Source organism: Stenella coeruleoalba (genome assembly GCF_951394435.1).
Source record: "Stenella coeruleoalba genome assembly, chromosome: 20".
Classification (NCBI taxonomy): Eukaryota; Metazoa; Chordata; class Mammalia; order Artiodactyla; family Delphinidae; genus Stenella; species Stenella coeruleoalba.
The window spans coordinates 14,135,938-14,154,089 of NC_137166.1; the positions used below are offsets into that span (position 1 = coordinate 14,135,938).

General features: G+C 37.8%; 1 protein-coding gene across 7 annotated transcripts in view; it reads right to left on the reverse strand.

Moving 5' to 3' along the window:
• HYDIN (HYDIN axonemal central pair apparatus protein) overlaps positions 1–18,152 on the reverse strand; it is a 432,533-nt gene that overhangs the window by 235,638 nt on the left and 178,743 nt on the right. For all 7 annotated transcript variants that reach the window (XM_079907197.1, XM_079907191.1, XM_079907192.1 and 4 more), the window contains 2 exons: positions 12,795–12,913; positions 1,324–1,547 (listed from right to left, as the gene is read on the reverse strand). In XM_079907197.1, the coding sequence (XP_079763323.1) occupies positions 1,324–1,547; positions 12,795–12,913 (343 nt within the window). The remainder of the gene's footprint in view (positions 1–1,323; positions 1,548–12,794; positions 12,914–18,152) is intronic.

An 18,152-nucleotide genomic window follows, 5' to 3' on the forward strand; every position in this document is an offset into this window, starting at 1 on the left:
TTTCTTGTTATTGAGCTGCATGAGCTGCTTGTAAATTTTGGAGATTAATCCTTTGTCGGTTGCTTCATTTGCAAATATTTTCTCCCATTCTGAGGGTTGTCTTTTGGTCTTGTTTATGGTTTCCTTTGCTGTGCAAAAGCTTTGAAGTTTCATTAGGTCCCATTTGTTTATTTTTGTTTTTATTTCCATTACTCTAGGAGGTGGGTCAGAAAGGATCTTGCTGTGATTTATGTCATAGAGTGTTCTGCCTATGTTTTCCTCTAAGAGTTTGATAGTTTCTGGCCTTACATTTAGGTCTTTAATCCATTTTGAGCTTATTTTTGTGTATGGTGTTAGGGAGTGATCTAATCTCATACTTTTACATGTACCTGTCCAGTTTTCCCAGCACCACTTATTGAAGAGGCTGTCCTTTCTCCACTGTACATTACTGCCACCTTTATCAAAGATAAGGTGTCCATATGTGGATGGGTTTATCTCTGGGCTTTCTATCCTGTTCCATTGATCTATCTTTCTGTTTTTGAAGGCACAAAATTTAAAAATTTTGATGAAGTCTAATTTATTTATTTTTTCTTTGATTGCTTATACTTAGGTGTCATCTTTAAAAAAACCTTTGCCTAATCCAAGGTCATGCATATTTGCACTTATGTTTTATTTAAACAGTTGTACAGTTTTAGTTGTTATATTTGGGTCTTTGGCCCATATTATGTTAATTTTGTATATGGTCTGAGGTTTGGGGGGGTCCAACTTTATCCTTTTGCATGTGGATATCCAGTTGTTCCAGCAACATCGGTTGAAAAAACTTTTCAATTTTATCCAGGTGTTAACAACCTACTTTCCCTAAACATACTAAAACAGAGAGTAAGCAGAAACTAATATAGTGTTTAAGTTCTTATTTTATAAGGTTAGAGCTTACAGAAAAACTAGATTCCAAAATACCATCTGCATCCATACTACAGTAATAAGTTAAACATGTTCACTAGAGAAACACTGGTGGAAATTTAAAACACCCCAGTATGTTGATGTGGTCATATCAACAAAGACAGTTATGGACATTTAAGACATGATCTAGTTTTGGTTTTTTAAAGTAAGTTTATGAAAGGATTTTATTTTTACATTTTACTTCTGTGCCTAGATTTTAAAAAGTAAACAGTAGGGAATCAAATTGTTGCTACTTTCAGGCAGGTATCAATATTGTTAACAAAAGAATAAATATTTTGGCAACCTAGTAATTCTCCATTAATGTGTAAAGTGCTCTAGTTTTGAAGTTTAAGAAAGCATTAGGTAAAAACTTCAGTTTCCACATTACCTGTAGAAGTAACTTACATAATGGTCAATTTCACAGGCTCTGGTGATCCATTGACATTGACCAGGAACTCTTCTTCAAAGTGTCCCAGGATGGGAGAACTGAAGGATATCTGGACAGCCTGGACTCCACTTGGTTCGATGATGCCTTCCTTGGGACTGAAGACAAAGCAGGTCCCCACAGCCGAAGTTGGAGGGATCATGTTGAAGAGGGCATCAATGCTGCCTTTGTTGGAAAGTACTGCCTATATCAAAAAGACAAGAATGAAAAGGTAGGCAACGGGCCTCTGATTTATTTTCATATAAGCACCAACACAGAAACAGCTGCAGGAAGTAGAACCACAGAAAAACTCCAGGGGAAAAATAATCAGTCTTCTGTCTTGAATGTTTGAAGACAGGAATCCCAAGCCAGAAAGTAATTTTGTGTTTTTTAATCTCCTCTTTAAAATAGAGTTAGTCATATGCATTATATTCATGCTATAAAGATTGATCATAATCACATCTATTGAAGAAGACCCTTAAAAGACCTTTTTTTTTGATTCTATCTCTGAAGTAACCAAGGGAAGGTAGGTCTTTCTCTTATACACATGAGAAGGCTGGGATTAAGTGACATGCTGAAAAATAAAAAGCAAGCTACAATAGAGGATCAAGAAATATCTAAGCCTATGTTTATAACGTAGCTTGAAGAATGTAGAACAAGCTATTATTGTGGATTCCAGATTGCAAGGATTCTCTTTGTTGTACCATTAGATTTCATCCTATTGTGATATTTTCATCTCAAACTGTAATGGATGGATAACTGTTTTGGGATGCTTATGTAAGCCACTGATTTACTACAGAAAAGTTTTTTGTTCATTTGTCTGGTTTCGGGTTTTGTTTTTATTTTTTGGCTGCGCAGTGCTGTGTGAGGCATCTTAATTCCCCGACCAGGGATGGAACCCGTGTCCCCCCAACAGTGGAAGCATGGAGTCTTAACCACTGGACTGCCAGGGAAGTCCCATACAGAAAAGTTTTATTCCTATATACTAATGTTCTGGAACCAAGTCATTGCCCATATTTGATTGCACACGAGGTGTGTGTACAAAGCTCATGCCTGGCATTCAGAGGCCTCCACAGCTGGCTCCGTCTACCACTCCCACTGTCACTTTCCACAAGTCTGTCCATTAACTTGTACTATAGCCACACAGTCCTATTCCTCGGCTTCTAAAATACAATCTCTATTCCTTGCCAATGCTTATACCTGAATGGGTGAACAGTCATTCTCTCTACTTAGAAAGTACCTTCAACCTACATCAAGGCACTGGAGGAAAAAAAGAGGAGATGATGAAGAAAGATTCAGAAAAGTATGGGGGGCATGGCAGGAACCGAGAAATCCAAGAGAGAACTTTCAAAAGGGGTTGAATGGGGATAGAGGTTAAGGAGAATAAGCTTTGAGAAAATTCTATAGATTTTTAATTTTTAATTAGAGGCCATCCCTGCCCTTGAAGAAGAAAGTAATTTCAATAGAGTGTGACTGTAGAATCCGGAGTACAAATGTTTAGGGAGTGAGTAGGTGCAGAGGAAATAGTGGCTGACTATTCTAGATTCCTGTTTTGAGAAGATTAGTGGTAAAAAAGAGAAAATGAGGGTGGCAAAGCTGCAGGAAGGTATGGTAGGTGAGACCTAGTCTATTTATACTATTAAATGAGATAATGCACACTTAAGGCCCAGCCTACATGTTTGTTTTTGTAATAAGAAAAGAGGACTGGGTAACCAAGGTAATAGGGTCTGGGTGGATGTAGGGGGTCCACTAGATCAGGGTGCCTCCTCAGGAGCAGAGAAGAAGGAATCAAGAGCATAAGTAGGATACAGTCAGGGGCTCTTGCAAAGGAAGACAACCACTCCTGCCAAGAGAAGATGGATGATGTACCAAAAGAGGTACATAACTAAGTGTTACTTGATATGTTGTTCATCTTTTTACATTTATTTCCCATCTCCCTATCCTATGTTCCCTGGTCATAGGAGTTATGCTTCATCCTTTATTCCTCTTAAAAAGACCACGTAGAAAAGTGATTATGACCAGGGTCTCAGAAGCCAAATGCCTGGGTTCAAGTCCCAGCTATTCCACTGACTTGACTAGCTGTGTGACCTTGCAGAACCTGCTTGGCTTCTCTGTGCCCATTTTCCCATCTGTAAAATGTAAGTACTACTGAGAAACCAGGGAACCCGGGCAGCAGTCGTAGTTGCCGCCTGGGGCCAAGCACCACAGTGCATCTTGTTCGCCGTGTAGCTGACAGGGTCTTGGTGCTCTGGCTGGGTGTCAGGCCTGTGCCTCTAAGATGAGAGAGCCGAGTTCAGGACACTGGTCCACCAGAGACCTCCTGGCTCCACATAATATCAAACAGCAAAAGCTTTTACAGAGATCTCCATCTCAATGCTAAGACCCAGCTCCACTCAACGACCAGCAAGCCTACAGTGCTCGACAACCTATGTCAAACAACTAGCAAGGCAGGAACACAACCCCACCCATTAGCAGAGAGGCTGCCTAAAATCATAATAAGGTCACAGACACCCAAAAACACACCACCAGACGCCGTCCTGCCCACCAGAAAGACAAGATCCAGCCTCATCCACCAGAATGCAGGCACCAGTCCCCTGCACCAAGAAGCCTACACAACCCACTGAACCAACCTTAGCCACTAGGGGTAGACACCAAAAACAATGGGAACTACAAACCTGCAGCCTCAAAAAGGACACCCCAAACGCAGTAAGTTAAGCAAAATGAGAAGACAGAGAAACACACTGCAGATGAAGGAGCAAGGTAAAAACCCACCAGACCAAACAAATGAAGAGGAAATAGGCAGTCTACCTGAAAAAGAATTCAGAGTAATGTTAGTAAAGATGATCCAAAATCTTGGAAATAGAATGTAGAAAATACAAGAAACGTTTAATAAGGACTTAGAAGAAATAAAGAGCAAACAAACAATGATGAACTACACAATAAATGAAATTAAAAATTCTCTAGAAGGAATCAATAGCAGAATAACTGAGGCAGAAGAACGGATAAGTGACCTGGAAGATAAAATAGTTGAAATAACTACCACAGAGCAGAATAAAGAACAAAGAATGAAAAGACTTGAGGACAGTCTCAGAGACCTCTGGGACGATATTAAATGCACCAACATTCGAATTATAGGGGTTCCAGAAGAAGAAGAGAAAAAGAAAGGGACTGAGAAAACATTTGAAGAGATTATAATTAAAAACCTCCTTAATATGGGAAAGGAACTAGTCAATCAAGACCAGGAAGCACAGAGAGTCCCATACAGGATAAATCCAAGGAGACACACACCAAAACACATATTAATCGAACTATCAAAAATTAAATACAAAGAAAAAATATTAAAAGCAGCAAGGGAAAAACAACAAATAACACAGAAGGGAATCCCCATAAGGTTAACAGGTGATTTGTCAGCAGAAACTCTGCAAGCCAGAAGGGAGTGGCAGGACATATTTAAAGTGATGAAAGGGAAAAACCTACAACCAAGATTACTCTACCCAGCAAGGATCTCATGCAGATTTGACGGAGAAATTAAAACCTTTACAGACAAGCAAAAGCTAAGAGAATTCAGCACCACCAAACCAGGTTTACAACAAATGCTAAAGGAACTTCTCTAGGCAGGAAACACAAGAGAAGGAAAACACCTACAATAACAAACCCAAAACAATTAAGAAAATGGTATTAGGAACATACATATTGATAACTACCTTAAATGTAAAAGGATTAAATGCTCCAACCAAAAGACACAGACTGGCTGAATGGATACAAAAACAAGACCCATATATATGCTGTCTACAAGAGACCCACTTCAGATCTAGGGACACATACAGACTGAAAGTGAGGGGATGGAAAAAGATATTCCATGCAAATGGAAATCAAAAGAAAGCTGGAGTAGCAATTCTCATATCAGACAAAATAGACTTTAAAATAAAGGCTATTGCAAGAGACAAAGAAGGACACTACAGAATGTTCAAGGGATCAATCCAAGAAGATATAACAATTGTAAATATTTATGCACCCAACATAGGAGCACCTCAATACATAAGGCAAATGCTAACAACCATAAAAGGGGAAATCAACAGTAACACAATCATAGTAGGGGACTTTAATACCCCACTTTCACCAATGGACAGATCATCCAAATTGAAAATAAATAAGGAAACACAAGCTTTAAATGATACATTAAACAAGATGGACTTAATTGATATTTATAGGACATTCCATCCCAAAACAACAGAATACACTTTCTTCTCAAATGCTCATGAAACATTCTCCAGGATAGATCATATCTTGGGTCACAAATCAAGCCTTGGTAAATCTAAGAAAATTGAAATCATATCAAGTATTATTTCCGACCACAATGCTATGAGACTAGATACCAATTATAGGAAAAAATCTGTAAAAAAATACAAACACATGGAGGCTAAAAAATACACTACTAAATAACCAAGAGATCACTGAAGAAATCAAAGAGGAAATCAAAAAATACCTAGGAAGAAATGACCATGAAAACACGATGACCCAAGACCTATGGGATGCAGCAAAAGGAGTTCTAAGAGGGAAGTTTATAGCATTACAATCCTACCTCAAGAAACAAGCAACATCTCAAATAAACAACCTAACCTTACACCTAAAGCAATTAGAGAAAGAAGAACAAAAAACTCCAAAGTTAGCAGAAGGAAAGAAATCATAAAGATCAGATCAGAAATAAATGAAAAAGAAATGAAGGAAACAATAGCTAAGATCAATAAAACAAAAAGCTGGTTCTTTGAGAAGATAAACAAAATTGATAAACCATTAGCCAGACTCATCAAGAAAAAAAGGGAGAAGACTCAAATCATCAGAATTAGAAATGAAAAAGGAGAAGCAACAACTGACACTGCATAAATACAAAGGATCATGAGAGATTACTACAAGCAACTATATGCCAATAAAATGGACCACCTGGAAGAAATGGACAAATTCTTAGATAAGCACAAACTTCTGAGACGGAACCAGGAAGATATAGAAAATATGAACAGACCAATCACAAGCACTGAAATTGAGACTGTGATTAAAAATCTTCCAACAAACAAAAGCCCAGGACCAGATGGCTTCACAGGCGAATTCTAGCAAACATTTATAGAAGAGTTAACACCTATCCATCTCAACTTCTTCCAAAATACAGCAGGGGGAAGAACACCCCAAACTCCTTCTACGAGGCCACCATCACCCTGATAACAAAACCAGATAAAGATGTCACAAAGAAAGAAAACTACAGGCCAATATCACTGATGAACACAGATGCAGGAATCCTCAACAAAATACTAGCAAACGGAATCAAGCAGCATATTAAAAGGATCATACACCATGATCAACTGGGGTTTATCCCAGCATGCAAGGATTCTTCAGTATACGCAAATCAATCAATGTGATACACCATATTAACAAACTGAAGGATAAAAACCGTATGATCGATCATCTTAATAGATGCTGAGAAAGGTTTTGACAAAATTCAACACCGATTTATGATAAAAACCCTCCACAAAGTAGGCATAGAGGGAACTTACCTCAACATAATAAAGGCCATATATGACAAACCCACAGGCAACACTGTTCTCAATGGTGAAAAACTGAAACCATTTCCACTAAGATCAGGAATAAGACAAGGTTGCCCACTCTCACCACTATTATTCAACATAGTTTTGGAAGTTTTAGCCACAGCAATCATGGAAGAAAAAGAAATAAAAGCAATCCAAATCAGAAAAGAAGAAGTAAAGCTGTTACTGTTTGCAGATGACATGATACTATACATAGAGATTCCTAAAGACACTACTAGAAAACTACTAGAGCTAATCAATGAATCTGGTAAAGTAGCAGGATACAAAACTGATGCACAGACATCTCTTGCATTCCTATACACCAATGATGAAAAATCTGAAAGAGAAACTATGGAAACACTCCCATTTACCACTGCAACAAAAAGAATAAAATACCTAGGAATAAACCTACCTAAGGAGACAAAAGACCTGTATGCAGAAAACTATAAGACACTGATGAAAGAAATTAAAGATGATACAAACAGATGGAGAGATACACCATGTTCTTGGATTGGAAGAATCAACATTGTTAAAATGACTCTACTACCCAAAGCCATCTACAGATTCAGTGCAATCTCTATCAAACTACCACTGGCATTTTTCACAGAACTAGAACAAAAAATTTCACAATTTGTATGGAAACACAAAAGACCCCGAATAGCCAAAGCAATCTTTAGAAAGAAAAATGCAGCTGGAGGAATCAGGTTCCCTGGCTTCAGACTATACTACAAAGCTACAGTAATCAAGACAGTATGGTACAGGCACAAAAACAGAAATATAGATCAATGGAACAGGATATATAGCCCAGAGATAAACCCACACACATATGGTCACCTTATCTTTGATAAAGGAGGCAAGAATATACGATGGAGAAAAGACAGCCTCTTCAATAAGTGGTGCTGGGAAAACCGGACAGCTACATGTAAAAGAATGAAATTAGAACACTCCCTAACACCATACACAAAAATAAGCTCAAAATGGATGAAAGACCTAAATGTAAGGTGAGACACTATAAAACTCTTAGAGGAAAACATCAGCAGAACACTCTATGACATAAATCACAGGAAGATCCTTTTTGACCCACCTTTTAGAGAAATGGAAATAAAAATAAAAATAAACAAATGGGACCTAATGAAACTTCAAAGCTTTTGCACAGCAAATGAAACCATAAACAAGACGAAAAGACAACCCTCAGAATGGGAGATAATATTTGCAACTGACAAAGTATTAATCTCCAAAATTTACAAGCAGCTCATGAAGCTCAATATCAAAAAAACAAAAAACCCAATCCAAAGATGGGCAGAAGACCTAAACAGACATTTCTCCAAAGAAGATATACAGATTGTCAACAAACACATGAAAGGACGCTCAACGTCACTAATCATCAGAGAAATGCAAATCAAAACTACAATAAGGTATCACCTCACACCAGTCAGAAAGGCCATCATCAAAAAACCTACAAACAATAAAGGCTGGAGAGGGTGTGGAGTAAGGGAACCCTCTTGCACTGTTGGTGGGAATGTAGATTGATACGGCCACTACGGAGAACAGTATGGAGGTTCCTTAAAAAACTAAAAATAGAATGTTCAGAAGTAAGACAGAAAGAGAAAAACAAATACTGTATGCTAACACATATATATGGAATCAAAAAAAAATGTTCTGAAGAACCTAGGGGCAGGACAGGAATAAAGACACAGATGTAGAGAATGGACTTGAGGACATGGGGGGGGAAGCGTAAGCTGGGACGAAGTGAGAGAGTGGCATGGACATATATACACTACCAAATGTAAAACAGATAGCTAGTGGGAACAGCCGCATAGCACAAGGAGATCAGCTCAGTGCTTTGTGACCGTCTAGAGGGGTGGGATAGGGAGAGTGGGAGGGAGACGCAAGAGGGAGGAGATATGGGGATATATGTACAGCTGATTCACTTTGTTATGAAGCAGAAACTAACACACCATTGTAAAGCAATTATACTGCAATAAAGATGTTTAAAAAAATTTAAGTATTACTAACTTCTCAGATTGCTGTGAAAATGACATTTATTAAATTGCATAACTTTTAGAATGGTGCATGACAAAGAGTGCTCATAAAAGACAGTGATTGCTATTTATGTCCCCAGTGCTAAGCAGAATGGGTTTAAGATTTACCTGTGCTTAAGAAGCAACTGATATGCACTAGTGATAACTTGAAGGCAACTCAAAGGTGTTAATGGTAACTCGAAGGACACATGTTCTTCTCCCTGAGCTGGTGCACGGATTGCCTTTTTTCTTGTTTTACCCAGATCTTCTATAAGTTGCCAGTTCCTCTATTTTCGAGAATATGCATTTCATTCTTCTCCCCCTGACAAACCATCAACTACTTATGTATACGGAATCCAGCAAATTGTTTGACAATACAGTTCTGACACCTTGTGATTACTAGTAATGCCCTTACCCTTGCAGTTCAACTCCTTGGAGTGGGGAAAATTTACAGTAGAACTTCACCTCTCATTTGTTTTCCTTCAAATTACACTGGGGAATAGCATACTCTTGGGGGTTAGTCTTCATGTATCTGCTAAGCTCAGCAATGACTAACAGCAATAGTTAGTTACTCAAATTTGTTTCAAGTAGGTAATGTAATAAATTGAAAGAGAGATGCAATGAGGCATCAGCATTAAATACACAGAGAGGGCAAAATATTCCCCTAAGAAGCACCTTACCATGTCCTTCTCTGCCACTGCACAGCTCTCAAAACTGTCCAGTCTGATGCAGCACCTCATTTAACACTTACTTAGCTGGCTGTGGTTTGCTTTACTGTTCAATTATGGGAGGGTGGGAAGTGATGGTCTCAAGGACACTTCTGTTAAAATTTGTAAGAAATTATTTTTACATTCAGAGAAACCCTATCCATTTTGTAACAGGGAAGAGCAAAATCTGACTCCATGTTGGATCTGTTTCTTTTATTTAACCTTTGCTTTTCATTGCTTTTGGTATTATAATCATACATAATGGCTTGCCTCAGGGTACCCTGCCCCTCTGTCTGAATGTTAAACTAAAGTGCCTTTGTTCAGCTCACAGGGAGACAATCTGACCCTTCCCACCTGTGAATGGCTGCAGAAAAGAGGAAATTAACACATCCTGTCCCTGATGCTGGCCAAGCCCAACCAGAGATATTTTGCAAAACTAATGGCCTTTTTACTTTACTTCCTCACCTCCTCCCCTTTTCTGCCCTATAAAAGAAACTGGCATCCAGACCCCAATAAGATGTTTTTTGCAGACACTAGTCTGCCATCTTCTCGGTCTATCGGCTTTCTGAATAAAGTCACTATTCCTTGCCTCAACACCTTGTCTCCCAATTTATTGCCTTGTTGTGTAGCCAGCAGAGCGAGCTTGGACTCGATAACAATTCTGCATCAGAACTAAAGGTTCTTTTCCAATGTGGCATCCATAAGACACAGTCTGTAAGGTGTGGGGGAAATTTGCACTGGATAAAGTACAGGCAGAGTATCAATTTAATAAGAACAATTTAATTTAATAAGAACTCTTATACCTTTTTTTCCCTCCCTAAGTGACCATTTTTTTCAGAATGCAATACATGACAATGCAACATAGTAGCTGTGCCACTTTTCACTTTATGTTAGTCATGTGAGTGATTACTTCATTTAAGTTATGCTCTTCCATATATTCCATCTCATCTTATGTATATTCCATGACATTAACATCTCTATTTACCTTTCAAATCAACCCATTTGGCCCATCATTAGGTCTAATGAATGTGAGGACAAATGACACTGCAGGAAGCTCTCAACATCAATTGGGCACTTACCTCCCATGCTTAGGCTGAGCTGAATTGGTTGTAGACCAGATTTGCCCATAATGAGAGCCCAAGGGATTGAAAAGCCAGCAAAGGGCTTTCTCTTCCCACACAATGTAGGGCCCTAGTACCCTGGGGCTCACTAACATTTACAGGCTGTGTGACCTTGCCAAGTTACTTAACAAATGTGGCAGAGTCAAGTTGGCCATTCACTGAACCCATATCCTCTTCTTCCTGTGCCTATAGCTAGACTACATTTCCCAGCCAGCCTTGCAGTTACAGACCCTAACAGGATATGAACAAAAGTGATACATGCCACCTCCATTACTACCTCCTATAAAAACCTCTCATGTGGGGCTTCCCTGGTGGCGCAGTGGTTGGGAGTCCACCTGCCAATGCGGGGGATGCAGGTTCCTGCCCCAGTCTGGGGGGATCCCGCATGCCGCGGGGCGGCTGGGCCTGTGGGCTATGGCCGCTGAGCCTGCGCGTCCGGAGCCTGTGCTCCACAGCGGGAGAGGCCGCAGCAGTGAGAGGCCTGTGTACTGCAAAAAAAAACAAAACAAAACCTCTCATGTGCATCCCTCCATGCCTTTCTCCTACTGCCAGTGTGATACATGTGAGACTACAATCTTGCAACTCAGATGTTAGGGGTTGGAGCGCCATGAGATAGAATGAGGCTGAGTTCTTGATCCTCTGCGGTAGGAGAGCCATCTGCTGATGACCAAGCTTGTCTGAGACTTTATGTTAGGAACAAAATAGATATACTATTGTATTTATTTGTTACAGTATGTAGGGTTACCTTAACTAGTAAAACTCCTCTAAGCCCCAGCTTCCTCAGCTATAAAATGGGGATAGTCGTTGTGCCTTCTTCATAGGGTTTTTGTGAGGACCAAGTGAACTAATGCATATGTGCTCAACATACATGAAGGGTGAGGATGTTGACTGAATTAACCACTATGTGCCTCATATTTCTCATGTGTAAAAACAGGTACAGTAAAACCCACCACTCATAGTTCTGTAAGAGTTAGAAATCACACACACATACGTAGGCATGCACACATAATAAGGCATGGAACTTGACACCTATTTGTCACTCATTAAATAAATGCTTTTATTGTTACCTCTATAGAAATATAAACACTTACAATTTAGGAATCTTTCTACAATAAACTTTCAATGGTTATAGTTTGATATAGTGTAAACAAGTGTCCTGGATATGAATTTAGTGATGAAGTGACACTGAAGTAACTTTGATCCTCACGAACCCATGGGTACATCATGTAAAAAATCATTTTCTATTTAACTGGAAAGACAAAGCAGGGAGATCTCTTCCGGAAATCAGGACGATTGGTTTTTTTTTATTTATTTATTTTTTTTTTTAAATTTTTTTTTTGATGATGAGAAACAATGCCATATTTTATTTTATTTTTTTTTGCGGTGCGGGCCACTGTTGTGGCCTCTCCCGTTGCGGAGCACAGGCTCCGGACGCGCAGGCTCAGCGGCCATGGCTCACGGGCCCAGCCGCTCCGCGGCACGTGGGATCCTCCCGGACCGGGGCACGAACCCGTGTGCCCTGCATCGGCAGGCGGACTCTCAACCACTGCGCCACCAGGGAAGCCCAGGACGATTGGTTTTTAAATCAGAGAAATTAATTAAAATTTTAAATTAGAGAAACTTCTGAAGTGTGAAAACAGCTACCCTCATTAGGACATTCTGGAAAATGTAAAAGGTTCTCTATCCTCTGATCTGTAGGATCTATGTTGTCAGAGATCAAGCATTAAATAGATGGGGAGACGTATTTATAGTGTCCCCCTTTGCAATTTACAAAATGATGATGATAAAACCAATTAACTTATGACTTTGATGCTTTTTATAAAGCTAGAGAGGCTGAAAAGGATGGAAAAAGTTGCTTCCCTCAACAAGGCTGGGAGGGAGGAGGAGGAGTTCGATTGTTTGGGGTCTGAATAGGTATGAGTAATGGAAAAAACGTGATGTCACAAATTTTCTATCAATAAAAACACACACATAAAACAAAAAAAGCCAAGTACTTTTGAGTCTCAATGCACAATTCTAGTGCTTACCTCATAACAATGTACAGATCCAACAAAAACTTTTCCAATATCCAGCAACTCAAAGTTGAAGTGGATCTTTGGTCCCATTCCTTCCCCTTTGATTCGCAGGGGCAGACGGATCTCTCGGCCTGTAAAAACAATTCAGACTTTATTACCCTCAGTGATGCTTTATTACCCCAGATTACCCACAACCTCTTATTAATGTAAGCAGTCAAGATTATTGCAACAACTCCCTACAATGGACTGAGGGAGTGTAATTTAACCAATGCTGAAGACTTAACTTATCTTTAAGAAACAAGAATACTGGTTAGTTTCTTAACTTTAGGGAAAAGCTTATATTGCAATCTAGGCTGACATTTTAGCAGAAAAAAACAATTCAAAAAATTTAACCCAATCTTAACTGTATCCTTAAGTTTTTTATAAAGGAAAATAATTTCTCTAAATCAGAGAAGAATGACATAAGATGAGCACTGCCATGGGGCTCCAAGAGACCTTGTTCACACTGATCTTCCCTAGATTTAGGAAAGGCCAGGGCATTAAGGGATCTGAGTCTAGGAGTCTTACCTGACCCTCACTTTGCAGCTTCTTTCATACAGAGGAAATGGAATCCACTAAACAGTATCCTTTACTACACAGCCACAACGCACCCAGGGTCAATACAGAGCACAAGCCTTTAAAGTACTGACTGCCTTTGTCTCCCTTTTAAAATGGGGTATGTATCTGCATCTGATAATATGTGATCATTATAAAAATATTAAAAGGAAAGTAGAAATTTTATCATAATTCCACCACCCAAAGATAACTACTGTTAGCATTTTGGTGCCAATCCTTCCACATTTAATCATATTTAAGAATTGTTAATGTGAATGAGAGCATCTGCTATAAATTATATTTAGCCTGCTTTTTTTCACTTAACAATACATCTGGAACATCTTTACGTATCATCACCTAAAGATGTAGTAAATATTTTTAACCAGTCCTTCTTATTGGATATTTAAATGGCTTCCAAATTTTCATAACAACAAATTACAATGTAATTAATATCCTTTAGTACATTTATGATCAATTTTCCTATGTTTTCTTTAAGCACTTTGAAGATACCATTCTATTGTTTCTTGTCTTCCACCATTTCTGTTGAGAGCTTAGTTTATAGTCTTATTGCTCATTTGAGATAATATGTCTTTTCCTCTGACTGCATTAAGATTTTCCTTTTGTCTCTGTTTTTCAGCAGTTTTACTATAATGTTCCCAAGTGTGGTTTGCATTTATCCTTCTTAGGGTTTATTGAACTTTTTGAATCTGTGGATGAATGTATTTCATCAAATTTGGACATTTTTTTACTCATTATCTCTTCAAATATTGCTTATGCTCAATTTTCCCATTTCTTTATATATATATATATATATATATATATATATATATATAGTGTATATATATATACACACACACACACATATATGAGCTTTTTACCACATTCCACTCAGCTCTTATGTTCTTTCCTGCATTTTGTCCCTATATGCTTTAGTGTGGCTATTTTCTTTGATTTATCTTATTTCCAGTTTACAAGTTCTACCTCTAGGCATACCTAACAGGCTATTAAATTCATCTACTGAGTTCTTAATTTGTCATCATAACTTTTCCATGCTAGACTTCCTATTGGATTTTTTTGTAGTTTCCAGGTCTCTGCTCAATATTATCTTTAGTAAGAACATTTTAAAAAATCTGTGTCTGGAAATTCTATCACCTGGCTGTCTATGGGTTTGCTCCTATTGTTTATCTTGGTGTTCTATCAGACTGTGCTACCTCCTCATATACTTGGTTATTTCTGATTGAGTGCTGATCAGTGTATATAAAAAACTGTAGATTTAATTTGAAACACTAAGATGTTATCTTCTTCCAGGTTCTGCCTGGTGACTAGGGGATATTAGTGATCCCAGATAACCTAATCTAACCATTGAAGATTCTGTGACGGAATTAAGCCCTGCAGCAAATCACTGGAGTGACTATTTTCTCAATTCTCCCAAGAAGGGTGTGTAGCTAGTACTATCCTACATATAGAAGAGAAGTTAATTCCTCATATATAAGAGATACCTTAGAACATTAGGGATTAAATACTCTTGGAACCCCAGTGGAGAACAGTCTTCATCAAATCTATGCTTGAAAAATGATCCAAAGCTGAGCTCTAGTTCTTATAAGGACTTACTTCTAGTCTTATTTCTAGTCCCCACTTTACTGGGTCCCACCCTCAAGCATGGGGGATTTCTAGGGCCCTTTCTCCTTGGGCATCCCATGAACTTCTATGTTTTCTTCCTTAACTCTGCTTAATTTTTCAGTCTCTGCAGTATCTCCCAAAAAGTCAGTGTCACTAAGGATAAAGAAGCCCCCCAAATCTGATTGTTTTGGTTTCTTTCTTCTCCTGGATCTTGGCCCCCAAATCCTTCACTGTCCTGGAAGCTCTCTTTTGCTTTCTAACAAGTTTAAAAAATATATTTTGTCTCATTCTTTTATTCTTTTAGTTGCTCTGTGTGTGTGTGTGTGTGTGTGTGTGTGAGAGAGAGAGAGAGACAGAGAGAGAGAGAGAGACAGAGAGAGAGAGAGAGAGACAGAGAGAGAAAGGGAGTTAAATTACCCAGCCCACCACTATACCACCACTATAGGAAGTAGAATGCCAGAACAAAAGGATACACATTTGACAGTTTGACAGCTATGGCCATATTGCCTTCTAGAATGGTTGTACTAATTTACACAAAAACATCAACAGTTTTAATGGTGTCTGTCTTTCCATGTTCTCCCTCAAAAATCAATACTCAAAAATATTTGATAATTTAATAGGTTTTCCTTAAATTTGCACCACTAAAATTTCAAGTTATTTAGGGAAAAATTATGTATTTGCTCTGTGTGTAACATTTTGAACATTCAAAATTATTTTGATGCTCTGTTAGATGTAATTTTCAGTATTAGAGCAAATACACTTTGAACAACCAAGTGATATTATTGGTTGTTATTAATAATATTAATTTATTATCATAATAATGCCTTGTGACATTTTATGTTCCACTGTCTTCTATTGCTATTCAGCGTCTGTATCTTTAATGCTTCCTCTCCATGACTGTCCTTTTAAAGACAAGAATACTTGTCTCTGGGTCCCCTCTAGTGCTTGGCAACACAGTGGTCATTAGGCAAGTATTGCTTTGATTACAAGAAACAAGAGCAATCTTAGCAATATCTGGAAACAGCTCATTTATTCAAAGGGTTCTCCCAATCCATGTGATCCCTGGGAAAGAAGTTCCTCTAAAGATCAGTGTTGGTTTGCCAACACTCTAGAGCATCAGTAAAATTCTCAGAGAGCCCAAACCTTATCACCCTACTCCATTATTTTAGAGTTTTAATCTTCAAACCTGTTTTGAAGGCAATGATTTGTACTCCTTGGTCAAGAGAAAAGTATTCTGACAGAGATCCAACTTTCAGAACGGCAAAGGAAGAGAACTGCAAATACATTGTGGAATAAACTGCAAGACTATTTATAACTGTCAGGCTTAAAGCTTTCCCAATCTGTTATCTTGACTGCCTTCCTTAATAAAAAAAAAAAAAAAAAAGAGAGAAAAGGAGATGTGTTGTACAAAAGCAGTGAGCCAATGTTTCTTTGGGAATTATTAATTACTTCAAAGGAGACTTTCTTATTTGTAGCTAGCCATTTCCCTAACCCAGGACAGAATAGGAGTAAAGTAATACCCAGGCTTGTGTTTGTAAGAGTTAGTCTAAATTTTAGTGTTACATTACAAATGCTATGTTTCCACAAGATTTTTGAAGCAGGGATTTTGGCAAAAGGCAGCAAGATGGACAAGCTTGAAAGAACTAGTAAGCTCTAAGGTCAGATTCCTTATTAGAAGAGCAAAATATTAAAATGTTTTTAAAATAGGGAAGCTTCTCATCTATGATTACAGTGTCCTGGTTTCACACACGAGAAGCAGGGAGATGTACTATAGAACCCCTTTCACAGCCCTAAAATCTGTGAATGCAATAGATCATATTGCATTAAATACCAGAAAATGTAACCATGGGCTTTCAAAAACTTGCCATCTAAGATATATATATTAGATGTTCAATATGATACTTGAGCTCCATTCCTGTGCAGTAAGACAAGAAAAAGGGGGGGAGATGTATAAATAGGAAGAACAAATGGTCATAATTCACAGATTTTATGACTACCTACCTGAAAAATCCTAAAGAACCTATAAATACTTTTTAAAATTAATAAGATAAAGAATGATGGTTACCAAATCAAATACAAAAGTCAACTGCATTTCTATATACAGCAAGAGTCAAAAAATTAATTTTCAAGATATTAATTTTACAATAGCAACAAAAATATAAAGTACCTAGAAATAAATCTAACAAAATATACTTAAGACTTTCAAGGAACAAACTGTAAAACTTTACTGAAAGATATTAGGAAAGATCTAAATAAATGGAGAACTAGGTTATGTTCTTGAAATGGGAGACTCAATATTATAAAATTGTCAATTTTCCTCAAACTGATCTATATAATTTTAATGCTCTACTAAACAAAATGCCAGCAGGTAAAATTTGGAGGAATCTGATGGTTCATTATAAAATTTAAGTGTAAAATCAAAGGGCCAGTAACAACCAAGACATTACTAAAGAAAAATAAATTGAGAGGACTTGCCCTTTCATATATTAAAGTCTGTTGTAAATCTATTGTAATTATGATAGTGTGGTCTTGGGGCAGAAAGTGCAAAATGACTAAGGAAACAGAATACAGAACTCAGAATAAATGCACACATATGCAGATTTGACTTATGACAGAGCAGGTGTTGAAAATCAGTACAGAAAGGTGGACCACACAGTATAAAGAGCTAAAACAACTGGGCACCCACATAGGATCTGTGGTAGGCTGAATAATGGCCCCCAAAGATATCCACGTCCTAATTCCTGTAACCTATAAGTATTATTTCATATGGCAAAAAAGGTGACTATTATATGACAAAAGATGTGATTAAGTTAAGAATTTTTAGTTGGGGATATTATGCTGGATTATCTTGACTACCATAGCTTAGAAGTTGTCTTGAAATCAGGTCATAGTAGTCTTCCAATTTTGTTCTTCTATTCCAAAGTTGTTTGGATTATTCTAAATTCTTTGCATTTCCATATGAATTTTAGAATGAGCTTGTCAATTTCTACCAAGAAAAAGCTGTTTGGATTTTTATTGGAATTGCATTGAATCTAAAGATGAATTTTGGGGGGAAATGACATCTTAATATTTAATTTACCCACCTATTAACAAGGTACAGTTCTCCATTTATTTAGGTTTTTAATTTCTCTCAGCAATGTGTTTTTTTTTTTTCTT